At 34.9% G+C, this 27,273-nt stretch overlaps 3 protein-coding genes and 1 long non-coding RNA gene across 4 annotated transcripts in view; 2 read left to right on the forward strand and 2 right to left on the reverse strand.

The window, feature by feature from the left end:
- The first annotated feature begins 386 nt into the window (after positions 1 to 386).
- LOC115209539 (beta-1,3-galactosyltransferase 1-like) lies at positions 387 to 15,989 on the forward strand. The gene is made up of 2 exons (XM_036501358.1): positions 387 to 518; positions 13,710 to 15,989. Exon 2 carries the CDS (start codon positions 13,733 to 13,735, stop codon positions 14,636 to 14,638), a length of 906 nt encoding a protein of 301 aa, XP_036357251.1. The 5' UTR covers positions 387 to 518; positions 13,710 to 13,732; the 3' UTR covers positions 14,639 to 15,989.
- On the reverse strand, positions 3,082 to 26,556 carry LOC115209383 (transport and Golgi organization protein 6 homolog). The gene is made up of 3 exons (XM_029777768.2): positions 22,847 to 26,556; positions 4,444 to 4,460; positions 3,082 to 3,162 (listed from the first exon to the last, which is right to left on the reverse strand). Exons 1-3 carry the CDS (start codon positions 26,436 to 26,438, stop codon positions 3,082 to 3,084), a joined length of 3,690 nt encoding a protein of 1,229 aa, XP_029633628.2. The 5' UTR covers positions 26,439 to 26,556.
- On the reverse strand, positions 16,211 to 18,155 carry LOC118762580. The gene is made up of 2 exons (XR_004998334.1): positions 18,032 to 18,155; positions 16,211 to 16,401 (listed from the first exon to the last, which is right to left on the reverse strand). It is a non-coding gene; the product is annotated as an uncharacterized LOC118762580 (long non-coding RNA).
- A 94-nt stretch (positions 26,557 to 26,650) lies between the features above and the next one.
- The window catches only part of LOC115209708 (cactin), a 46,751-nt gene continuing 46,128 nt past the window's right edge, over positions 26,651 to 27,273 (forward strand). Inside the window, exon 1 of the mRNA XM_029778198.2 lies at positions 26,651 to 26,948. Within this exon, the coding sequence (XP_029634058.1) occupies positions 26,860 to 26,948 (89 nt within the window). The 5' untranslated portion in view covers positions 26,651 to 26,859. The remainder of the gene's footprint in view (positions 26,949 to 27,273) is intronic.

Here is a 27,273-nt window from a genome sequence, read left to right on the forward strand (position 1 = left end):
CCAATCACTTATCAGTCTGGTGAGCACATAAGCCAGATTGACTACCTCCTCACCTGGCAACAAGATAGATGGATGCTTAAAAATGCAAAGTCTTTCCTAGGTGAAGAGTATACAACCCAACATGAGTTACTGGTTAGTGAATTCAGAATTAGAGCTAGAAAGACTCAGAGAAATAAACCAATCTGGAAAAGAAGACTATGGAAGCTCAAAGACCCAGCAAACAGTCAAAAATTTAGAGATTTACTAATGGAAGTTTCTGACAAAAGAGAGGAAGAATTGGGGACATATAGGTTAGAGGACAATTGGACAGTGAGGAGGAGGGGTTAGGAGAATAGACACAGGTAATGGTGGTGGGAGAAGGGATATCCAGTGTAGATAGTTGGAAAGAAAGAGATATCTGGTATTGATGGTGAGGGTGGGTGCAACGTGAAGAAGCAAAGTTTGGTGTGGGGACAGAAGGACGAAAATAATGGTAATAAGAATGAGATTAAGCAGGTTGAGAAAATGAAGAGAAACAGGTAATTATAATTATCTTAACAAAATTATATATATTGTATATATGTATAATAAGAGATAAAGCTGAAAATAGTTGAAGTAAAATTACAATGAAAGTCATGCTAAAAAGAAGAAAAATATATTTATACCCAAATAAAGCTCCATAAACATTTTCTGAACTGGTTTTTATCTGGTACATCTAATTAAGACAATTTTCCCAGCATTTAGACACACACTGGTTCTTCTTTTAAACCTTTTGTGATTACTTCCTTGTTCAGTTATATGATTTGTTTGTGAGAACAATTTTTTTTTTATAGTGGTTAGATCTATTCTAATAAGATAACTGCTTCCCAGGAGCTAGCGGTTTACTCTCTAAGGATTGTTTCTTAATGATTTATGCAGATTTTGTTCTGTTTATTTTCTTATAATTTTGCTATTTTGAATCTCAAAAGCTTTTGTTAAGGCTTCAGCATACTCTCACAAATAAGCATTAAGATACTAAGTTACAAATTTAAACAGATGGCAGAAAATTATGTGACGTACATGCTTTCCTTCAGTACCAACCCTAGATAAACTGGATCCAACAGGAAATACATTAGTTGAAAAATTCATCACCATTACCACCTACTACTACTACTACTACTACTACTACTACTACTACTACTTCTACTTCTACTTCTACTACTACTTCAATGACTCTGACAAAACTGATATCTCATCTTTAGGTCATTAAATTTTTCTCAACTGATCAATGAGCCTATTGACTAAAACAATAACAAACTTATCATGACAATGGAAAACAGCTGTAAGTCAAAATTACTACAATGATGTATTATGTAATGACCATTATTTATGCCTTGTCTTATATATATATATATATATATATATGTTTGATTGTTATGGCCAGTCAACCTTCTATAAATATATTACTGGTCTAATGTTTTAGAGTGTGCTTCTTTTTCGGATATACAAACTACTGATGATATATGTATGTATGTATGTATGTGTAGTGGTTAAGTGTGTATGTAAACAAATACGTAAACCGATTCATAATTGAAAAGAATTTATTTACAGGACTTGATTCGTTAGAGGTACACTACATACAAAATGTAGGCAACTTCTATGAGTTGCTAGAAATACAGAGTACATTCGTGGAAGTCATATTAGGAATGAATATGTTTGCGTGTGTGCGTGGTTCATTCGAAACAGTAGTGCAGTGGTTCCCAAACGTTTTAGAGTCGCGACCCACTATTTATCACACCAGTTTATGACGACCCACTTGAAGTCTTGAACTATCTCAATAGACAGCAGTTAATCAAAGCTAATGCGCAATTTTATAACTTTTTGTGACCCACTAAGATTCCGTTCGTGACCCATCTGTGGGTCGCGACTCATAGTTTGGGAACCACTACAGTAGTGTATCGGCACTTCAAACATTTCTCTCTGTCCCTGCGGTCTGCCAAAACCTTGGGTCGTAGACAGATCTATCTCGTCTGTCTGCTTGCCTCTCTTGTTTCACCACAGTTTTATAATATTTGTGGCAGCTAGAAAGACAGACATACTGCAGCAGAGTTTGTACTTAAATAGGTCAGTGCCTGACATGCTGGGGTCGCAGGTCAAAGGGAGATGATCAATCAATTTTTGACAAGACAAAGAAAAACTTTTTTCACGCCTGTTGATCATCGTGGTTTGGAGGACCGAGAATTCTTGGATTCAGTTTCAAATCTAGGCTTGGAGAAGGAAGTGTTAATTCTTACATATGTATGTATGTATGTATGTATGTATGTATGTATGTATGTACGTATGTATGTATGTATGTGTGTATGTATGCATGTATGTGTGTATGTATGTATGTGTGTGTGTGTGTGTATTTGTGTTTGTATGTACATGTGTATGTATATATGTATGTATGTATATATATATATATATATGGTGGAGGCGCAATGGCCCAATGGTTAGGGCAGCGGACTCGTGGCCATAGGATCATGGTTTTGACTCCCAGACCAGGTGTTGTGAATGTTTATTAGCAAAAACACATAAAGCTCCACGAGGCTCTGGCAGGGGGTGGTGGCGAACTCAGCTGTACTCTTTCACCACAACTTTCTCTTTTTCTTCCTATTTCTGTTGTACCTGTATTTCAAAAGGACCAGCCTCGTCACACTCTGTATCATGCTGAATCTCTCTGAGAACTACATTAAGCGTACACATGTCTGTGGAGTGTTCAGCCACTTACATGTTAATTTCACGAGCAGGCTGTTCCGTTGATTGGATCAACTGGAACCCTTGTCATCATAACTGGTAGAGTACCATAGTATATATGTATGTATATATATATATATATATATATATATATATATATATATATATATATATATATATATATATATGTGTGTGTGTGTGTGTGTGTGTGTGTGTGTGTATATATATATATATATATATATATATGCATGTATGTATGTATATATATGTATATACAGGTTGTCATCAACTTACAATCTATCCAACTTATGACTAATTGACTTAACGACAATTGGTGCACCAGCTCCCAGCAGCAATAATATATAGTCCAGTTAAAATCTAATGAGTTTAATTTCTTAGAAATTTCTTAGAATTTATCTTATTGACAAGTTGTTTAAGGAAAGCATTCTTAGGTGGAATGGGAATATCCTTCAGAGATGTGTTAATATTAAATAACTCCATATGCTGTTACTATTTTGTTAGCAGGTTATAAATAAACCTGATTAAAGTATATATAAATTGATGAATGTATTTTTCCCTTGTTAACAATTAACATGGAAAAAATAGATAAATAGTTACCAGGGTAGCAAAATATCACACAAGTAAAGAGGTTGTAACTCCTTGTTTTTAAAGGTAGAAACTTCGGGTTTATGTGGAATTTTTTGTATAATCTATATATATAAAACTGAGAATGTGTGTCTGTCTGTGTGAATCCCTAAAACTTGAGAACTACACAACCAATTTCATTCAAATTTTACACATGCCTTCCTTAGGGTCCATGTAGTGTCATGGGCAAAAATCTTTTAACTCTTTGCCTAGAGCGAGACCACAGCAATATCATATCTTCTCCACACCACTGGTTTTAAATTCATATTAATCAAATTAATATTCAATTTTTCACCCTTATTATTTTAAATTTAAATTTACATGTATATATATATATATATATATATATACATATATATATATAGATGTATATATATATAAATATATATATATATATGTATATATATGGATGTATATATATATATACATGTATATATGTGGATGTGTATATATATATATATATATATATATATATATATATATATATATATTAGTAATATAATAAGAGTAAATAATAGTTTTAATGGTTTTTAAAAAACCAACAATTATTTACTGGTAGATTTCAGCATGTAAATATAACCATTAGCGGTAGGAATTCGTAAATAACCATTAGACTTTGTTTTCATTATTTCTTCCTTCTGCTTTGCATATGTGAATTACAGGGATATGTTGTATGTGGAGTCTTATTTGTAGAAAATAGAAATAAACAGTTTTTGACTGCTATTTCTAATTTTTTTGGTATGTCGCTAAGCAACCTGTTGCCTGCCTTTTTTATTTATATACAAAAAAATATATATTGAGCTTTTATAGAAGTTCCTACCGTTAATGGTTATATATATATGTGACCTCGTGAAGACCACTTGCATTTTTTTTCCCTCTGTCCTCCCACCTCGGGATCTTTCTTTCTCCTATTTCTTCTGCTTTAAATAAAGTATATATATATACATGTATATGTATACATCATCATCATCATCGTTTAGCATCCGCTTTCCATGCTAGCATGGGTTGGATGGTTCAACTGGGGTCTGGGAAGCCAGAAAGCTGCACCAGGCCCAGTCTGATCTGGCAATGTTTCTATGGCTGGATGCCCTTTCTAATGCCAACCACTCCGTGAGTGTAGTGGGTGCTTATACGTGCCACCAGCACAGTTGCCAGACTCGTCTGGCAAATGGCCACGATCGGATGGTGCTTTTTATGTGCCACCGGCATGGGGGCCAGGCGGGGCTGGCAACGGCCATGAACAGATGGTGCTTTTTATGTGCCACCGGCACGAGGCCAGTCGGGGCAGTGCTGGCAATGGCCACATTTGGATGGTTCTCTCACGTGCCACCGGCACTGGTATCTCACCTGCAATTTCCATTGATCGATTTCGATTCTGATTCTGATTCTCACTTGCCTCAACAGGTCTTCATAAGTAGAGTTTTGTGTCCCAAGAAGGGAAGGTATGCATAAGTGGACTGGCTACATCCCGTGTAGAAGGCCACGGGTTATGGTCTCACTTGTCCTGCCGGGTCTTCTCACGCACAGCATACTTCCAGAGGTCTCGGTCTCTAGTCATTTCCTCAGTGAGACCTAAAGTTCGAAGGTCGTGCTTCACCACCTCGTCCCAGGTTTTCCTGGGTCTGCCTCTTCCACAGGTTCCCTCATCCGCTAGGGTGTGGCACTTTATCACACAACTATCTTCATCCATTCTCGCCACATGACCATACCAGCGCAAACGTCTCTCTTGCACACCACATCTGATGCTTCTTAGGTCCAGCTTTTCTCTCAAGGTACTTACACTCTGTCGAGTATGAACACTGACATTACACATCCATCGGAGCATACTGGCTTCATTTCTTGCGAGCTTACGCATATCCTCAGCAGTCATGGCCCATGTTTCACTTCCATGTAGCATGGCTGTTCGTACACACGCGTCATACAGTCTGCCTTTTGCTCTGAGCGAGAGGCCTTTTGTCACCAGCAGAGGTAAGAGCTCTCTGAACTTTGCCCAAGCTATTCTTACTCTAGCAGTTACACTTTCAGCACACCCACCCCCGCTACTGACTTGGTCACCTAGGTAACGGAAGCTATCAACTATTTCTAGTTTTTCTCCCTGGAAAGTGACAGAAGTTGGTCTCAGAGCATTTCCAGTGTTTATTGTTCCTGAGCATCTGCCACATACAAAAACTATCTTCCCAGTTAGCCTTCCTTTGACATTGCTGCACCTCTTATGTGTCCATAGCTTACACTTGGTCCATTTTATAGAGTTTCTACCTACACCTTTTCTACAGATCGAGCAGGGCCATCTACCTGAAGGCGTATATGTATAGCTCTATATGTATACATGTATATGTATAGATGTATTTCTATAGATATAGATATATAAGTATACATGTATGTGTAGTTGTATATATATATATAGATGTACATGTAATATGTACACATATATATATACATATATACATGCATACATATATACACCCATGCACACATACACACACATACATAAGTGCAGGTGTGGCTGTGTGGTAAGAAATTTGGTTCCAAAACACATGGTCCTGAGTTCAATCCCACTGTGTGGTAACTTGGCATGTGTTTTCTGCTATACCTGTCTGTCTGTGTGAATCCCTAAAACTTGAGAACTACACAACCAATTACATTCAAAATTTACACATGCCTTACTTAGGGTCCATGCTAGAAGATTGGTTATGGTCTTATATGCTACACCACTGGTTTTAAATTCAATTTAAGCAAATTAATATTCAATTTTTCACCCTTATTATTTTAAATTTACATGTATATATATATATATATATATATATATATATATATATATATATATATATATATATATATATATATATATATATATATATAATATATATATATCATCATCATCATCATCATCGTTTAGCGTCCGTTTTCCATGCTAGCATGGGTTGGACGGTTCTACTGGGGTCTGTGAAGCCAGAAGGCTTCATCAGGCCCAGTCAAATCTGCCAGTGTTTCTACGGCTGGATGCCCTTCCTAACGCCAACCACTCCATGAGTGTAGTGGGTGCTTTTTACGTGCCACCCAACAGGTGCCAGACAGAGCTGGCAAACGGCCACGAACGGATGGTGCTTTTTATGTGCCACTGGCACGAGGGCCAGGCGAGGCTGGCAACAGACACGAACGGATGGTGCTTTTTACGTGCCACCAGCACGAGGCCAGTCGGGGCAGCGCTGGCAACGGTCGGGAAACGGAAGGTTCTCTTACATGCCACCGGCACTGGTAACACATCTGCAATTTCCATTGATCGATTTCGATTCTGATCCTATATATATATATATAATATATAATATATATATAATATATATGTATATATATAATATATATATATATATATATATTATATATATATATATAATATATATATATATATATATTATATATATATATATATAATTACAAATTGAGATAGGGGTTGTGGGTGCAACCCACCATGGGATAACATATATCCAATATACTGCCAGTAAAGCACCCAACAAAGTTAATACATAAATGTTACGAATTGCGATGCAATTAATTCATTTATTGTATTATATGGGCGAAGGTCAAATGTTTTACCACAAATTCATAATACAAAATAAGAAATTATGTATATACGTGTGTATATATATATATATAGGTGCATGTGTATATACACTTATATGTATGTGTATATTATGTTATGTACTTGTACTCATTCTTGTATAGGTGTACCTTCTCTGATATTCATATTTGGATTGTACTTTATAATCTCTGAAGAGGCCTTGGGATATATTTGTAAGTGTCTCATTTATAACTACATAATTACTTATCACACCTGGCTAATATGAGCAAAATGAGATACTCATATCTGCATGGCTGAAACAGCTATAAGATATAGTTTATATTTATATTTATATTTATCTATATATATTTATTCATTCATATTGTATTTATTGTATCATATTACTCATTGATGTGCACTGTTTTGTTCTGTACTATTATGTTTGATCTTGATGTTCATATGTAGTTGGTTAATAAATTATGTGAATGGGTATTATCTGGTAGTTGATTATTGATTAAGGTGTATTTCTCCATTTTCTTATTTCGTATAAATATATATATATATATATATGGATTTCGTAGACAGGAACTGAAGCAAATCAATCATATCTATATGTATGTGTATATGTAACTGTATGTGTGTGTCTTTGTCTCTGTGTTTTGCCCTCATCACTGCTTCACAACTGCCGTTCATTTATTTACATCCCCATAACTTACTGGTTTCACAAGAACAAACTAATAGAATAAGTACTAGGCTTACCAACATAAAGAAAACCACTTGGCTGTGTCTCATATTTTTGTTTTCCCACTCAGTTGTATCTATCAATTTATCTTTGTGTGTGTGTGTGTGTGTGTGTGTATAACACCCTAATGGGGGCCTTATCTCCCAAATTTTAGTCATTTCTTTTATGATCCAAAACTAGGTCAAAATTACTGTGGATCTTTATGAAATTTGGAAATTATATTCTATGCATAAAGGCCATAACCCCCATGAGAATTCATATATTTTTGCTGTTGATGAAATTTTAACCATAGATATTAGACACAATTGAAGTAATATTTATAAAATTTCATCTTCTTACAAGTTAGAAAGACCCCTCCATGGGAACTTAACACCCACAATTTTGTCTTTTTATCTAAGCAAATATGAATACAGTTGTACTCTTGGAAGCTGTAGGGTTACCCAAGCATAAAAGATGAGCATTATTTGTAATTCAATGGTACAACAGTGTAAGAGTTTACTCTGAGATATATTTAGATTGTGATTTCTGCAATGTGGTGCATAAATTGTCAAGTAAATGAGAGGCATCTTTGCCTCCACTGATTCAGTTGCAAAGTGTTGAGTAAAGCTATATGATTGCAGACATCCTTTCAGTCTTTTTATTATCACTGGGTCACACATAGTCCCCAGATGGTAACATTGATTTCAAGGCCTTCCCAGATGAATGACTGGTTATTTAAAGACATATATAGATTGTAAATTTATTCTGTCCAGTTACCTGTCAGTGTAGTGGTCATTTGCAAACTCCAGAGGTGACACTTTCATTTCTCCTTAGCCCTCACGTCACACAGTTGTTAATGTTTATTTCAGTTGGGTCACACCCTTCCAATCGCTATAGATTCGTAATGAATCTTATGGCTGTGCCTGTCACCTGGATGGTGAGGAATCCTACATTGGGAGTGGTAACGACTAGGGTTGGGTAGCTGACTGCTTATTGTGATCATTCATTTTTTTGGTTTCCTGTAGCTTTGCTCTCTTTTACAAACCCAGTGAACATATATTTCCTATTTCAAAGAAATTCAAACAATAGATATAAGACCCAAGTTAAAAAGATTCTCAACAATTCAACAATTTTTTTAGGGTGTGTAAAGAGGGAAATAACCCTCATCTGCAATTTTGATGAAATTCGAAACATAGATATTCCACTTCATTACAGAAAATATAACAGAAAAGTCTAATTCTTCAATTGCATGTAACACGGGCAACGCCAGGTATCTTTGCTAGTATATAAATAAATGGAGTTTAACGCAGGTATAATTCAAATACATTTACTTCTGACACATGTTTCGAAGATTTCACTGATATTATTCCAAAGGAATAAATGGTGTAAAACAATGTAATCTTCTCTTCAGGGAAGTGAAGAAATGAAACTCGTCAATAAGACATTTTAACAGAAAATGATGTATATGTATAGTGAAAGAGGAGGAATATTTTTTTTAGTGAATGTTAAATATAAAAAGAAAATTAATGTTTAAATTATATATAATGATAGAGATTACTTATATGAACTAAAGGTGTGTTTTTGCCAATGTTTACATCGGTATGCACGCTCTATAACCATGTTTACTAGGGGATTTTTAGAAAAAATAATGAAAAATAGTTCAGAATTACAGAGAAGACAGAATTCCTTGCCTTTGTCATAAGGTATCGAGATTGAGAGAATCAACCATTCTAAATTAAATTGTTCATTGTGGTCTTTTAGGTCCCAAATTAATTTACTGAGCCCTGTACTGTTACATTTATTCCTATCCCTAAATGTTGAGTAATGGATAGAAATTCTTTTAGACAACAGTAACGACATGCTTTCGATGTAAAATCGTACTTTATTATGAGTACTTATTTTACACTGGTATATAGAATTGAGGATGCTTTATTGTTCTTTTTATGAAGTGTTCTGTTCATTATGCCCCAGAGATGTTCAATAAAGTTCATATCTGGTGACTGACTTGGCTATGGAAGCTTTTTAATGCCACTTCTTCCAACCAATCCTGGGTCTTTTTTGCTATGTAACAAGGAACACCATCTTCTGTAATAATTTCACCATTGGAGAAGATTGGAAGGAATCTTTCCTGCAATATGGACACAAACTTATCTGAGTTTATGTTTCCCTCACACTCCACTGGCTCTGATTGACCATTGCTCCTCAGATCATCACAGAATAGCTGCTATGTTTCATTGTTGACTGCAATCTTTTCATGTCAAGTTCTTGACCACAGAGTCTCTAGACCCACATGTGACCACTGTTAGAAAATACATCAAATCTGGATTCATCAGAGAATATAACATTGTCCCAAAATGCTAGTGGCCTCTCCACTATCTTACTGGTGAAATCTTTTCTCTGCTTGGTATTGACTGGTTGAAGAAGTGGCTTCCTTCTTGCTGCTCTGCCACAGTAGGTAAATTTGTGGAGATACCTGACAGCTGTTCTGGGACTGACATCAACTTGTCCTGCTATATCAGTGGTTTGCAATGAGATTATACTCTACACTTCTCTTAACACAGCAAAGGCTCTGATTGACCTGCGTGAGGTGATGTGGACTCCTTCCCCTCACCAGTGAATTGCACAATGACTATTAAATGTAGAAAGCAGGATCCCAAGGTTTTCTGTGATTTTATGCTAAGGATGACCTCCCTTTGCAAATACCTTAAGGCACAGAAAGTGTGCCTAAAGCCAGCTGGAGACGATGTTCTCCTGGGGCTAAAAGCTACAGTAATACCCACCCTTAGTGGTTAGCCATATTGAGATGGCAAATATCCCTCACATTGTTGTGCAGTTACTGTTTATACCTCGTTCAGAGATTTATTATTGCTTATATATATATATATATATATATATATATATATAAAATCAAAATAAGCAACAAACCGAAGTTATTCTTGTTGCTTATTTTGATTATAATCACCTCATGGATTTATATGGATAACACCATACAAAATTCTGGTGCATCTAACTTAAGTACCATATTCATTTGAATCTAAATTTTGCTGAACTTATATATATATATATATATCTGTAAATGTAATATGTGACAATTATTCGGTAGCCATGATAAAACTCCGAGTTTCGGATGCCGAGCTGGAAATCCACGCCACCATCTCTTCAGTTATCTAGCCATCGGAAAAATGCTATGAAAAATGACTGTTATACAAAGGGAAATTACTGTGTGATTGACCGTTATTAAGACAAAAGAGCTATTTGAATGACTTCTTTGTAAGGGGAGGGAGTAAAAGTAAGGAGGCAAAAAAGTTCATAGTATTCGCATAAGCGCACCTGTTCATACCTACACATGTGCACCCACACACCCACGTCCGTGCACCTAAAAGTATACATTTATCCACCCTCACTTGAAAAACATTAGCAAGAAAAATTTAATTAAAAACAGTAGCAAGAGAATTTCTAGCCTCTCCTCCGATAAGGACATTTTTAATAGCGTTGCCCCAGTATATAATAAAGCACTAAAAGAGGAAATAACCTATACACCTGCTACCAGCCCAACAATAAAGAAGAGGAAACATAGGAATAGGAAAACCATCTGGTTCACACACCCCTACTCACCCGAGGTGACCTTCAATATAGGCAAGTATTTCTTAGCACTGATAGATAGACATTTTCCAGTCAACCATACTTATAGGAAGCTCTTCAATAGACACAACTTAAAAATCAGTTTCAGCTCAACTACCAATTTTAAAAATATAATTGCACACAACACACAAAACCACAATACGAAACCAGCTGTTCATGCAGGGATAAAAATTTGTGCCTGCTAAATGGAGCTTGCATGTCCAAGACCATCATTTACGAAGCAACTGTGGACTCTATACCAACTAAAGACACGGTTTCGACGAAGAAATATGTGGGCCTCACAGAGGGTAATTTCAAGGCCAGGTTCAATAATCACACCTTGAGCTTTAGGCACTGGGATAAAAGGAAAACGACCAAATTATCCAGTCATATATGGTCATTAAAAAGATAAAGTTACAACATCCATTGGAAGATTTTAGCCAAGTGTAAGCCCAACGGCAGTGGAAAGTGTGGTCTATGTCATATGGAAAGATGGCTCATCTGGAAAAGCAGCTTAGACCCCGTACATGTCTGAATTCAAGAACTGAACATTTTGGATCATGCCAAATATTTGTTACGTTTTTGGTCCCCCCGAGACTACAGATAGAACTTGTTTTCAATATTGTGTCCACGCACAAGCTTTTCATCTCTTTATACTTTTTACTTATATTTCTTATATATTTTTATTTATATTTTTGATACATATATTTCTTACATATTTATAGAGATATTGGTTTATAGGTTTATTGCTTATATATTTTTTACACATAATTTTTTTTGTATTCTACCTTTCACCCTGCATTTTTCCCTGTGCGCATATAGATGTGTATATGGAATCTTTTGTGTGCGCATGTGGATGTGTGCGTGTGTGCAGGTATGTGCATATATAGATGTGTGCATGTGTGTGGGTATGTGCATATATACATGTGTGCGTGCATGCGAATACATGCGTATATAGATGTATTTTACAAATTTTCCTGTATTTTTGTCTTTAGCCCTGTTTTTTCTTGTGTATGTGCGCATACAGACGTATATATGATCCTTTTTGTGCGCGCATGTGTATGCGGGTATGTGCGAAAAAAAGCCATGTGTGTGTGCGTGCATAAGGGTATGTGCATATATAGACGTGGTTTACTCTTTGTATACTCCCTTATGCCTTTTTCTGTATTGTTACCCTTAGCCCTGTTTCTTCTTGTGCTTGTGCGTATATAGATGTGTGTATGAACCTTTATGGTGCTCGTGTGTGTGTATGTATATACATAGACATTTAGCGAATGGTGAGAGTGAGGATGTGTACATTTTCAAGTGAAGGTGGATGAATGGTGCACGCACGTGGGTGTGAGGGCGCGCATATATAGATATGAACAACAGGCGGCGAGATGGCAGAAACGTTAGCACGCCGGGTGAAATGCTCAGCAGTATTTCGTCTGTCGCTACGTTCTGAGTTCAAATTCTGCCGAGGTCGACTTTGCCTTTCATCTTTTCGGGGTCGATAAATAAAGTACCAGTTACGCACTGGGGTCGATGTAGTTGACTTAATCCCTTTGTTTGTCTCCTCTATGTTTAGCCCCTTGTGGGCAATAAAGAAATATATATAGGTATGAATAGGCGTGCTTATGCGAATACTATGAACTTTTTTACCCCCTTACTTTTACTCCCTCCTCTTACTTAGCGGTCATTCAAATAGCTCTTTTGTCTTAACGGTCAATCATACAGTAATTTTCCTTTGTATAACTGTCATTTTTCATAGCATTTTCCCGATGGCCAGATAACTGAAGAGATTGTGGCGTGGATTTTCACCTTGGCATCCGAAACTCGGAGTTTTATCATGGCTACCGAATAATTGTCACATATTACATTTACAGATAAATTCCTCTATTTACATAATATCGAGGTCTCTTTCTTTCTTTTGTTGTCTTACCATTTTTATCAATATATATATATATATATTGTGGTGGCATAAATATGTACATATCTATATGTGTGTGTGTGTGTGTGTGTGTGTGTGTATGTATGTGTGCGTATGTATGTATATACATGTACATGTATGTGTGTGTGTATATATATATATATATATATATATATGTATGTATGCTTATATGTATTTATATGTACATATATATTTATATATATGTATGTATGCTTATATGTATTTATATGTACATATATATTTATATATATGTACATATGTGTGTGTGAGTATATATACACAAACATACATTGTATGAATGAAGTTTTCAATCATGATGTTGTACCTTATTCTTCAAATGTTTCAATTCTGGGTATGTAGATATATTTACTCTATTGCTGACAATTATTGAAAGATTTCTCCATTGTGTTGATGTGCCATTTTCTATTATTAATAAAACTCAGCATTTTTGCCGACACAGGTATGTTAGTAATAGTAATAATGATAATGATTTTTAATAATACATATATATAAGTAAAATGTTTATTTCTTATCATTTCCAGGTAAAAAGAAAATTCTCATATGGATGACAATATTAATTATAACCACTTTTGTGTACAGTAGTCAAATGTACCAAACCATTCCAGAAACCTTCAAGGATATATTTTCAAGCTGGTGGTTTACAGTCACATATCAACAGTCATATCATTTCTCATATATTCATTTGACAAATAATTGTTCTGACTCCGTTCAGATCCTTGTTGCTGTGTGTTCAGCCCCAATAAATATACTGCGTCGAAATACCATACGAGAGACTTGGGGTCAATATGCTAGGAACAATTCAAACTTTAAGATGGTTTTTTTTGAAGGTGTTACACATAGTCCTGGTGTTCAAGATGATATTCATGAAGAAAGTGTAAAATATGGTGATATTGTACAAGAGAACTATATTGATCATTATGAAAACTTGTCTTTAAAGTCAATTGCTTATCTGCGTTGGGTGAGTTCTTCATGTAGGAAAGTAAAATTTGTGTTGAAAACAGATGATGATATGTATATAAATCTTCCATTGTTAGAAAAAACACTTATGAACATGAAACGTTCTAGGTTTATCATGGGTTTACTTTTTCAACATGTTGTACCAATCAGACATAATTCATCAAAATGGTACACACCCATATCAAAATATCAAAAGAATGAGTTTCCTGATTATATGTCCGGGACAGCTTATCTAATTTCAGGCGACATAGTACCAGAATTATATGCAGAATCATTTAATGAAAAGCTTTTCTGGCTTGAAGATGTTTATATAACAGGGATGCTTGCAAACCGAGTGAATGCAACAAGAATAAACAGTAACATGTTTACAATCCATAACCAACAATACACTGGCTGTGCCTACAGAAACATAATAAGTGGACATCATGTGACGCCAAAAAATATGAAAATTATTTATCAACAATTAAAAGACGTAAATCTTGTTTGCCATTAATTTTCTCTTTTAAAAATAGTAGTTGAAGCCTGTAGAAATGAACTTAGTGCCCAGCTTTCTTGAATATCATTGCATTATATTCTGAGTTAACTTCATATTCTGGATGATTTCTTTCTTCCTTCTGAGGATATGGTTGATAAAATAAGCAACAGTAATATACTGAGGATCAATTTTCAGAAACTTGCTTTGCAGCCACATTGTTTTAGATTTAATCTAACAGTGGAGTAATTTGGGCAACTATTTTCTCTCTTTTTCTCTGAATAAGCTGCATTCAAAATGCCACAGTCAAACACTTCTTACATGAGAAATCTGACTGAAAAGTGAGCTGGCAGGAAGCAGGACTGTTTCTCAGAAAATATAGAAAAAGATGAATAATATTTCAAAGACTCAAATTAATTAATTTTCAAAATAATGTCCTATCATTACTCACAATCATTCCTTTAATTTTAGAATAATTATAAAGAATACAACTGCAAGCAATTTTTTGCATGTGAATGTGAATCCTAAATAGCATGTAACAAAATTAATAATGCTGAAACTGGCAACTCACCTGGTGATTTTAGACTTAGGTTTTCCATACTCTAATCCTCCTCCTTCTTTGCCTCCTCATCACTGCTGCCGCCACCACCACTACCGCCACCACCACCACCACCATCATCATTTAACATCCGTTTTCCATACTAGTATGAGTAGATGGTTTGACAGGAGCTAGCCAGCTGAAGAGCCACCCAGGCTCCATGTCTGTTTTGGTATGGTTTCTACTGCTGGATGTCCTATGTCCAAAACATTTTGGTACACTCATTTGCTATTTAATTGACTATGTATTAATTGGAAAGAGTAATATCACTTTTTTTTTAAACATTCTGTGAAGATGTTGAAAGGGTTTCATGGGCTACATAGAACCAACATTTCAAGCTGCATGCAGCTCATGGGCCATAGTTTAACCAATCTGGTATAGAAGTCTGTTTCTGACTCTTAAGCAGCTGTGTAGAGGCTCATTTGTTGGCTCATTCAGGAACTAGTAGTACCTGATGGTTGTGATAACATTTAGATGCATTATATATAACACACAAGGAACAAAGTTGAAGCAGAGGGAATAAACAAATCATCCAAATAATTGACTAACCTTCACAACTTCTACCACATCTTCCTATCTCTGATACTGTTACTACAACCTTTACACACAACAACCGTTGTCACTTCTGTCTATTCTATTCTGCATCAACCTACTCTCATTACAACACTACCACATCTTTTCTGTTTCTGGTACTGTTACTTCAACCTTCACACACTACAACTACACAATCTCTATCAATTTTTCTACCACAACAATGGTACCTGTCCATACTCATTGTAATTGAACAGTTATATTGAAAAGAAGTTTTATTTTTTAAAAAATTAAAGTTATTTTATACAAAATTATAGCAGACTTTCTTCATTTTATTTGTGCTTCTTTACAATAGTAATGACAAGTTAGTTCAACATTTCTGAACTGTATAATGAAGAACATCTTAAATTACTTTTCAAATTATCCTTTAAATGTGATATTGGCAACAGCCAAACTCAACCAACTCCAAAGAAAACAGATTCATTGTTAAAAAATATGCATTGTTCCAAAAAATCTGAATGAAGAGATAAGGGAAATCTTATTGATAGCGATAACATCTGAAGTGAAACCACAGTTTCTATATGTTGTTTTGGAACTGACAGTAGGAGCCTTGCTTATATTCCCGTTCATGGTTGACAATCTTGAATGCAATATCCTGCATAAGAAGAAATCACACAATTATTATAATATTCAAATAAACATTCTTTTTTGAGTTTTATTATTTAGGACTGTGAGAACAGGAACTAATTTCTTGTTATTTTGGATAACACAACCTTATAGTTTAAATTTGTAGGAACGAGTATTTAAAATATATCAGATTAATTCCTTTCTTATTGTATTTATTAATAGCATACTAATGGTCATGGAAAGCACAGCCATGGCATAATAATCTAAGAAGCAGGATGCAACATGAGCTTCAGGAAACCAGCTATCAAACTAGTGACTGACCACTTAGGTAAGTCTGAAGCTCTGGCCAATTTTGATTCGAGAGGGAGAGAATATTCCTGGTTGGAATGCAATCTCTATCAACAGATCATCAGAATTTAGTCAAAAAGAAAATGCAGCAGCTGCATCTGTAGTAAGTGGCCTGTATGGCTTGGATACCATCTTGTGGAGTAACACCACTATCAATACATTTGTACAAACTGTCACTCCGTCAGTTACAATGATGAGGGTTCGAGTTGATCAACGGAACAAACTGCTTGTGAAATTAACGTGCAAGTGACTGAATACTCCAAAGAGCACATGTACCCATGACATAGTTTTTAGGTAGAATCAGCATGACACAGAGTGTGATAAGGCTAGCCCTTTGAAATACAGGTACTACTCATTTTTGCCAGCTGAGTGGACTGGAGCAACATGAAAGAAAGTGTCTTGCTCAAGGACACAACGCATTGCTGGGAATTGAACTCACAACCATACAGTCATGAGCCGAATACTCTAACTACTAAGTCACACGCCTTCACATTGTACAAACTAAACAGTTTATAATACAAGTATATGGAGAATGACAAAAGACAGAAAAACTGTATTGTTTCCATTACAAACACTTATTTGCAATGAGTTACACTCTGTCTTCAACCTTCAGTGTGTTGTGAATGTTTGAAAAGAACTGATCCTTGATCTTTTGGATGTCTTGTTGGTATTTTTCCAGAACAGAATGTTGAGACCTTGCAAACATTGCCTTGATGGATTACAGCAAACATCATGTATCCATCTTTCAGTGACAATGACCTTTCATAGTTAAACATTGTTTTACTTAAAAAAAAAAACAAGTATAAATAGGAGCCCAAGTTGTGAACATCTATATGCAACCAGCTACACCCTCTTCTCAGTATTTAACAAGCAGTACTTTCAGGAGGAATTGCCATACAGCTGAAAGTGCAATTAACTTTATGAAGGTGGAGAAAATAGCTGAACTCTTAAGGGTAGAGTTGTAAGAATATAAGAAAATGGGATACACATTAATTTACTAACATTGTTAGTATGTATAACACTAGCTAGGCTTAGTATCATCATCAATAACTGGTGTAACAATATCATTATAAACTGCTATGAAGGCAAAGATGATATAGAAAGAAGTAGCTGTAGAGGCATCAAGGTAATGGAGCAAGTTATGTAAGAGTCATAGCACAATTGATGAGGAAAAGAACTAGCTTAGATATGATGATATCTGTGTTTGTGCTTAAGACTGGTTATTCATGAGAAATACTGTGTATCATTGACCTGGTTCTTAAGCTGAATCTTTTGAAGTTTTAAAGAAATTTTAAACAAGGAAGCATTACCTAGAATCAAGAGATTGCAGAATAAACTTAGCAAAGACCATACTTCAAGCTTATTGTAGATGCACAGGATGTGTAGTGGGATCATGAGTAGACTGACAGATGTGCAGGAATAGTTAGCAGCTAGAGCACCTGTGAAATAAATTTTTTCAAATGCTTAGAAGGTTCCCTAGAAGCAGTTGGTATTATTAGTGGAGATGGATGTTCAAAATGTCCAGAGCAATAACATGGTGGAAAAAGCAGAGGGTACTATTATCTCTGTTGGTAACAAAGAAATTCTTTCTGAGAGAATCACAGATTATATAATACTTGTGTGCAAAGTGTGATGTTGCATGGTGGCAAAATATGGACACTAATGTGAAAACAATGAAGTGGGATGCTTCAGGTGTGTAATGAACTAGGAAGATGACTGGCTATAAGAAAAATCAGATGTAGAATGCATGACAGAAAACTGCATTAATAGAGAAACAAGATATATATGAGTATAAACTATTGGGATAAAAAGGGCCAAGATGACAAACAAGAAAGTAACGTATGTATTGATGTATTACATAACTTGCACAATATCTTCTCCCAATTTGCAATGAGGCCTTCTGATCCCTATCCACCTCTCCCTAACCAAATTAGCAAAAGTGATATTGTTGCCCTCTACAAAGCCTTTGATTAAATACATGGAAAGTTGACTCTTGAGAGATATGAACTCAGAACAGTGAGGAAACAAACTAAGGTATCCAGTTTAACAATATTGTTTCAGCCAGTTCCACTGTTCAATGTTCTCATATGATACTACACCCTTTCATTACTATAATTATATAGACTTTTGTAGGCACTGCCAAACTGGAGAGACAGATGCAGTTGATGTTCAGTTTGACCATTTCTAGGGAAAACATAGGTGATAGGAAATGGAGAACTACTTAGGAATAATAGACAGTGTGTATTGCCTTTTGAGAAGGTATGCAGCTTTTTATTATTGCAGTTTAGCTGGACAAGAGGTACCTGTCTTGGCATTGAGAAATACACCTTCTAAATTAGATTGTTTTATATGTAAATATTCAATTTTACATAAATGATCTATTCCGTTCATGGTTGCATGGATTCAACAGTTATCAAATGGTGAAAAAAACATTTAATTCATCTTTTTAAATTCTACACACCAACCTTATACTTTTCAGGAAAAAATGTATGTATGCATACACATTTATTACCAGCATGAAAATAGAAATATTTATTACCAGCATGAATATAGAAATATTTAGTCAAATGCCCCATACCTCAGATATAAAGTAACAAGTCACATTTTGGCACAAGGTAAATAATTTCGGGGAAGGGGGTAAATCAATTACATAGACCCAGTGCTTGACTGGTACTTATTTTATTGACCCCCAAAAGAATGAAAGGCAAAGTCAACTTTGGCAGAATTTGAACTCAGAATGTAAAGATGGAAAAAAAAATGGTGCTAAGCAGTGCTAACAGTTCTGCCAGCTGAACACCTTACAAGTCACAAATCATTTAAAAAATGTAAGTTTTCAATTAAATTTGTGGTGAAAATTTTCATATTCAAAACAACTGTGTTCAACAAATAAAGCTTAATCTAGTAAACCAATTTATTTTGCTGATTTTACAATGTGAAAGAGTAAATTTACACACACACACATATATCTTTTTATCATTTACTTGTTTCTGTCATTAGACTGCAGCCATGCTGGGGCACCACCTTGGAGAATTTTTAATCAACTGAATTGACCACAGTACTTTTTTTTCTTTTAAGGCTGGTACTTAATCTATCAGTCTCTTTGCCAAACCACTAAGTTACAGGGATGTGCACACACCAACACCGTTGTGAAACACACACAAAGACATACACATAGATATTTGCTTATTTACATTTCAGAGTCTATTATTATTGTTCATGTTATTGTCATTATTGTTATTGTGATTGTGGCTAATAAGTAGCTTATCATTATATTACATTTAAATATTTATTTCTTAAAATTAACATTTAAATGAGGTTGAGTCAAAAAGTAATTCAATTTTTATCATAGTTGGTGCATTTTTCAATTAAATTATTTGATATTTGGTACAGATGTAAAGGCACATATTCTCTTGATCTTTGGTGGTTTAACTTTTTTTCCAGATTTATGAAAGAGCTGATACCAAAATGCTTGAAGTACATCAGAAACAAAGAGCAATAAGTGAATTCCTTGTTACTGAAAGAGAAACTCCTGTAAACATTCACAAAAGAGTGGAAAATGTTTACAAAAATTAAAAACTTTAGCCCCAGCAACTTATGGGAAATAGGCTCATTGTCTCAATGAAAATTCAACAGACCAAAAGGTATTGGTAAATTCAAGCTTAGCAGACATTCCTTGTAGTGATTGCTCATCAATTTCTGTCAACCCTGCCAACAAGAAAAAAAACCCAAAAAAACAGACCCTTTAATTAGAGCTGATTGGTTCATAAACATTGGTAAGCTGGCATTAGAGCTTTGAGTTAGCCATGGTAGTGCTCACAACATTATCAAAGCACTTGCCTTTTTGGAAGTGTGTGCCTATTGGGTAACAAAACAACTGACGGATGAGCACAGGACTGGAAAGGTTAACTGTTGTACTGAACTCTTTAAACTCAGCGAAAGAGACAAAACCATTTTTCAAAGGCTCACAACTGATGATGAAAATTGGATTCATCATTATGAACCAGAATCAAAAAGACAATTAATGGTGTCACCCAATGTATCCAAAGGCAAAAAAAGTCAGCTGTAAAAATCATGGTGACTGTCTTTTAGGATGCTCAAAATATTATTCTTGTTGATTTCTTGCAAAGAGAAGAAACAGTCAATTCTGAAACATACATCGTGACCCTTAAAAGACTGAATAAGACCAAATTTGGAAATGAATGTTCTTTAACAGAATGCCCAGCCTCACTCAAGCTCGAGAACAAGGGAGGCAATCACTTCTTTCAGGTGGACAACTCTATCCCACTCGTCTTTCTCACGTGACTTAGCACCCTCAGACTTTCATCTCTTTGGTCCAATGTAAAAGGGAATGAGAAGCAAACATTAAGGTAGTGATGAAGAATTGAAAACTACTACAAGGAACTGCTTACATCAGTAGCCAGCAAAGTTTTACAAAGCTGGGATACATACCCACATTTGTAGGTGGAACACTGCCATTGAAAGAGGTGGGTGGTGACTATGTTGCAAAGTAGGGAAGTGAACCTGTGATGTATATCTATATTTTGATGTACAATATGTTCAAATATGCTCCTTATGCATTTACGAGGGGACACTGAAAAGTTCTTGGTTTTAAGGGTATCACAAAAAGCCTAGTTGAAGGTCCAATCTTCCGAGTTATTTTACAGGGCTTAGAAAATCTGAAGAACTGCTGCAATAAGTGTGTGAATTTGAGAGGGGAATGAAACCATAATTAACTGATCCTCCTGTATTTTCTCTTACTCAAAGCCAGGAACTTTTCTACACCCCCTCGTATTGCCCCCTTACCTACATAAAAACTGTAAAGTGCATCTACTGTCCCTGATATCCACAAGAAAATTTCCACTACTCCCAGGGAGTAGTAGTGTTTATTTTGAATGCTGAGGTAGTTGTTCTTGAAGACTATGTGCACTACTCTTCTCTTTTGACTGTTAATTACATTTCTGGTTTTGCACTCCATTTGATAACATTTTTAACATAGTGGTTTGGTAAAAATGAATATTAATAACGTGTTGAGAAGGCTTCCAGTGCATAACTTAGCTAGTGTATGTTCTGTAATAAACAGTCCCACCTTACAAGAGATAGAGTAACTAACCATGTGAAGTACAGGATGCAGAGTGTAGAAATGGAAAGGTGTCAACAAAAACAAATATAATTTTAAACACATTTAAAATCAAAATTGATATTAGTATGTGTAATCGGTGTGGGTTTAACATGAAAAATAAGTGACTGACCTTAAAGTAGAAAATTCATAATTTTATTATATTTTTCAGAAAATACATTGTACTTAAATAAAAAAAAAAAAAAAACATATTTGTCAGATTTATCTGTTGATGTGGTAGTTTTTGTGAAGACTTGTGAGAAAACTCTCAGAATTCAAGACTTAAACTGGGACAACTGGAAAATGACATCAATGGTGAACTTTATTTCGGATAAGATAGAATATTTTAGACAAAAAAAAAAAAGAAACCAGGACGAAAAAACATGAAATGACTGACAAAAACTGGGCACTCACAGAAAAATATTTGGGTAATATTGTCATTTCTAACATATTTATAATCTATGCTGTACTTTTTTTCCCTACAGCTCTTCCAGTTCTCAAAGATAGAAACTAAGGTATTGAACTAAAAGGCAGCTGTAAGTATTCCATTGTTTCTAGACAAGACACTCTTCATGTCCCATTTCATCTAGCAGTCTGGAGTTAGTACCAAAATATCTGGAAACATTCTTAGACTTCATCGTCAACATGAAGAAGCTGATGATTTCCTGTATCTTTTTTCCCAGATATTCATGTTGATACTTCAATAGGATTTTATTTTTATCTCAATAATATATAAGCTATTTCTTACTAAAACACATCTTCATTATTTCCGTCTAAATTTACCAAACCTTACTTTATCATCTAGCTTTTCTTCAATTTTCTTGTCCTACAATTTCATAGGGCTTAGTTTTTTTTTTATTTTTGCTAGAATAAAAACAATAAAATACAAGAACAAATTTTCTACTTTGAGCATATTGAACCTTAAAAATACAAAATATGTTTCACAACAAAATATTACTTTAGATTTAAAGACTCTGAAAACAAAAACAGATAAAGATTTACTATGGGTCTAATACACGAATTCTTTTGGTGAGAACTTGTTTTGGAAAAAGGGCATCTTTTACGAGATCATGGAGTTCATTCAATGCCAAATTTGTTTGTAATTTAACAGCTTCATTGTGTTCTTCAGATTTAATAGATTTCAATAATTTATATAAATCCTTTAAAATGTCTTCTAGAAGAACAAAAGTATCTTTTCCAAGTCCTTGTAACAACTGTGTAATCAAAAGAACTGCAGCAGCTCGCACCTCAGCACTGCTATCATGTTTTGCCAAGCTGCTACAGCAAGAGAATATCTCATAAATAACATTGCCTAATGAGAAGCGGAGAAGTTTACAAACCTCACCAAGATTAGATAGGCAGCTAGCACGCACCAAGAAATCATTGTCTTTTGTACCTTGTAAAAATGCATTGAGTAAAATGTTTTTAAATTTCACCACAGTTTCACCAAGTCCTTGCGTCACCTTTACAAGACATTCTCCGAGTTTGATTTTCAACTCAGATGAAACAGCTTCACCATTGTGGATTTCTGATTCAGGATCTTGGAATAATTTAATTATCCTCGGTACCACTTTATTAGGAAAATGATCAGCCATAACAGATAGGCCTTTCACAGCAGAAAGATAGATGTAGGAATCTGGGTGGGTCAATTTTTCTTCAAAGATATGTAAAATAAGATCTTGCTTTTTGAGAGTCTCTTCATCTTTGTTTTGAATTAGTTGTGTCAATACAATTAGTCCATGACCCTGAACAGGCACTAATGAATCATACGTATCTTTTAATGCTGACTGTAACTCAGACAAATGAGAATCCTTCTCCTTGGGGAAATTGTAGCTCATCTTGAAAGTGTTAGCTGTTGCAAATTTTGGTTGTAATGTATTGTTTTCAGGTAGACTATTTTTCAGGTTTGATCTGTTACTATCTTTGGTAGATATTTCATCAATGTTGGATACTATGGTATTGGAATCTGGCTGACACAAATGTTTCTCTTTATTTTCTCTCTCAAGACTCTGATCTACTGACTTGTCAGTGGAGAACAAAGCAGCTTTGTTCCCCAAAACAGTTTTGTTCTCACATGGTTCCTGTGAAGAATTTTCAATAATCTCTATAAGTTTTTGATCTTTTTTAGAATCTGTAGTTTTTGTAGATTGTTCATTATCTAACATAACAGCTGAGTCCATATCAGGCCAAACTGCTCCGTATGTGGCAACAGCAATACGCAAGCTAGATGCCATTGATTTAATACTATGGTCATCTGTACTCGTAATCACATTCTGAAGAAGGGGAATAAATGTTCTCATACTATTTTGTTCTTCATTAGACATTTCCATGGCACTTGCCACAACAGCTGTCAGAAGGCCTAGGGACATAGTTAAAATTTCATTTGTGAAAATGCTTTCAAAGTCAAACTCATTTTCATTAGCTTTACAGCAGCATTTAGCTAGAGCAGCTTTGATGAATTCTAGTATATATTTAGTATTACTCTTACTACTAAAGTTCTGCTTCTCATAAATTGCTGCTATGAAAGTGAGAATTTTCAATTGATAAAATATTTCATCAGAATTGCATGAAAAGCTCTGAGGATTTATATCTAAACTATTTTTATCTAAATTCTCTGGAAATTTGCTACATGAACTCACTTTTGAAGTTAATGCTTGAGTAAGGCTCTGAAGCATGTCTATAAATAAGTTTTCTGATAATTTATTGGGTTTTATTTTATCAAGCAAATCCATTAGGTTATCAATCATATCTGAATCTTCTGAAAAGAAATCATACTGTCTCTTTTTCTTATCATCAAAAACAACACTAACAGCACCATTACTCTCTACTATAAAATCTAAACAAGCATGCATTAAAGGAATTTTGAATTGAGAGACTTTGTTTGTGGTGCTGAAAATAAAAGATTTCAAACACATAACTGCATTTTTCTCATCAAGAAATTTTAAATAAGTCAATAAAAGTTCTTCTGACAATTTTTTAACATTGATAGGTGCATCATTCCAACAAAATAAACAAAAAATAACATGGATAAATTGTTTCAAATTGGTTAACAAATAAGAGTGTGGTTCACAACCAAGAACAAAGATTTTGTGGCAATTTTGCAGACATTTGCTAAATTCACTTTCATTAATTACAGATGCACCTTGCAAAGTTGTATCTTTATGTAAATACCCAGTGCAAGTATAAAAAGGACCAAAAATATACCGTAAACAGTATTCTTCAAAGATATCTGGCTGTTGCTTACAAACAATATTCATTGTACAACAGGCAACACGCAAGTATTGTTGTGACATCTCCATATCATTGCATTTAAGTAATGCATTTACTTGAGGCAGTATTAAATTATAATAATTATCAACTTCTTCATTCAAAGGAATGTTAGCAATCACTTTTGAAATACCATCACATATTTTATCTTCATCAATTGGGTTTTTGGAATCTGAGAGTGATGCATCAAGCATACCTTGAACAATATACAGCACTCCATTAGGTTTAAGAAGAATTTTTGTTAAATTCAAACTGCAAGCATTTTTTAGCCACTGAGGAGCTGGTGAAAAATTAGAAGGGGAAAATTTTATATCAGAATTTCTCTCATTCAGTTTTTTAAGAAGTTTTGGTGCTGGGACACCTTGCAAAAATACAAGTTCCCTAACCAAAGATGGTTGATAAGACCCATTGATCAGTTTTTCAAGAAACTTTTGACAAAATGTGATGTCTTCGACAGTAACAAGAGCATGGCTTGTGACATTTTCCCGACTTGTCTCCATTGGATTACACGATCTAGAAGAACTTGGGTTGTTTGTAATTTCGGCTGTCGTTTTCGAAGGGAAAACATCACAATAATTTATATTTCCAGACATCAAACTTTCAATTAAATAGTTAGAAGATAATTTTCTCAAATCGATATTGTTTTCCGTTTCAGTCGGAGAGGGCTTTTGTGGAGGATATTTTTTAACTCCATAGCACAACTGGAATATCACAGCAAGACAATCTCCTAAATGACGTGACAAGAGTAGACTACCCAGCGACGTTCGGTTGAGACAAACTGAAAACAGGCGAGCAACCTGTAATAATCTAAACTGTCTTTCTAGTATTGATTTAGCCTCCGGTTTACAAGATAACAACAACGAACCATAATCGGATCTTTGCTGTAGCGGAATGCCAACACCTTTAGCAAAATAAGGATAAACTCCGAGATAAATGATAAACTGGATAGTTCTACTGAACACTTTCTGTTGCATGATGCTCAGTATATCAGAAGGAGCAGTATCTTTACTATTTAACTTTTCTACTTTATCATTCCGAGTGAGATCCTGAAGAATTATTAATAAAGCTTCGTTGAGAATAAGGCAGGTAGATGCAAATTTCCATTTAAGACTAGATTCAGATGAGAAATAATGCGCTTGCCTTCTGGTATAGAATGAATTCAAACTTTGGAATTTGGCATCTTTACAGAGTTTGCCGCAAAAATTTTCAAAACTATTTTGAAGTAGGAAATCCAGCTCATCAAAATTTGATGACTCTTTATTCAAGATCTCCCATTTGCCAGGAGAAACCAAAATTTCCATTGCTTCTATAGTTATTGTCAGTTGAGATTCCATGATGTAAATGAATTAAGAATACAATGGCAAAAACGTTTAGGTGAATTAGCAGATACAAAACAAATAACAATCAACCGCCATGCTAAATATGCAGCATTTTGGTTTCCTTTCACTGAAGAGTGTAGAGAGAGGGAGAGGAGAAAAGTATGGGGAAATAAAAGAGAGATGAAAAGAAAATAGACTAAAAGAAGAACGATTAAAATAGAGAGATTAAGAGTTATGCAGAGCATTTAGCAGAAATTACAAGGATGAAAGCGAAAATGACAATCACTGATGTCTCAAATGATATTTTAATGAAGAGAGGTGTAAGATATCAGAGTGACTTCCCTTGAGTATCAATCTTTCTAACGGATGTGTTGCTCACCACTCGTACGAATCCCTGAATTAAATTGCGATTCAAAACATTACCTTAATTGAGGAAATGGATGGGACATTACAAGTCAAGAAACATCACCACAAAAGCACTTCCAAGAGTAGTCATCGGCATAAAAGTAAAAAGAAGTACAAATCGTAAGAAAATCTATTCTATTTTTTTCTCGTTTGTTTTTTCAGAGTAAAGCCAACCAAAGGGGGAGCTTACTGTATGACAAATTTTAGTCTCCCTTCCTTTTCTACTCTAAACACAAGGCTCGAAATTTTGGGGGAGGGGGGCCAGTCGATTAGTTTAACCCAATACGCAACTGGTACTTAATTTATCAACCGCGAAAGGATGAAAGGCAAAGTCGACCTTGGCGGAATTTGAACTCAGAACGTAAAGACAGACGATACCTATTTCTTTATTACCCACAAGGGGCTAAACATAGAGGGGACAAACAAGGACAGACATAGGTATTAT

This window comes from Octopus sinensis, linkage group LG3 (assembly GCF_006345805.1).
Source record: "Octopus sinensis linkage group LG3, ASM634580v1, whole genome shotgun sequence".
Lineage (NCBI taxonomy): Eukaryota > Metazoa > Mollusca > Cephalopoda > Octopoda > Octopodidae > Octopus > Octopus sinensis.

Coding starts and splice junctions, on each gene's coding strand:
- LOC115209539 (XM_036501358.1), top strand. CDS start 13,733: ATGACAATATTAATTATAACCACTTTTGTGTACAGTAGTCAAATGTAC.
- LOC115209383 (XM_029777768.2), bottom strand. CDS start 26,438: ATGGAATCTCAACTGACAATAACTATAGAAGCAATGGAAATTTTGGTT.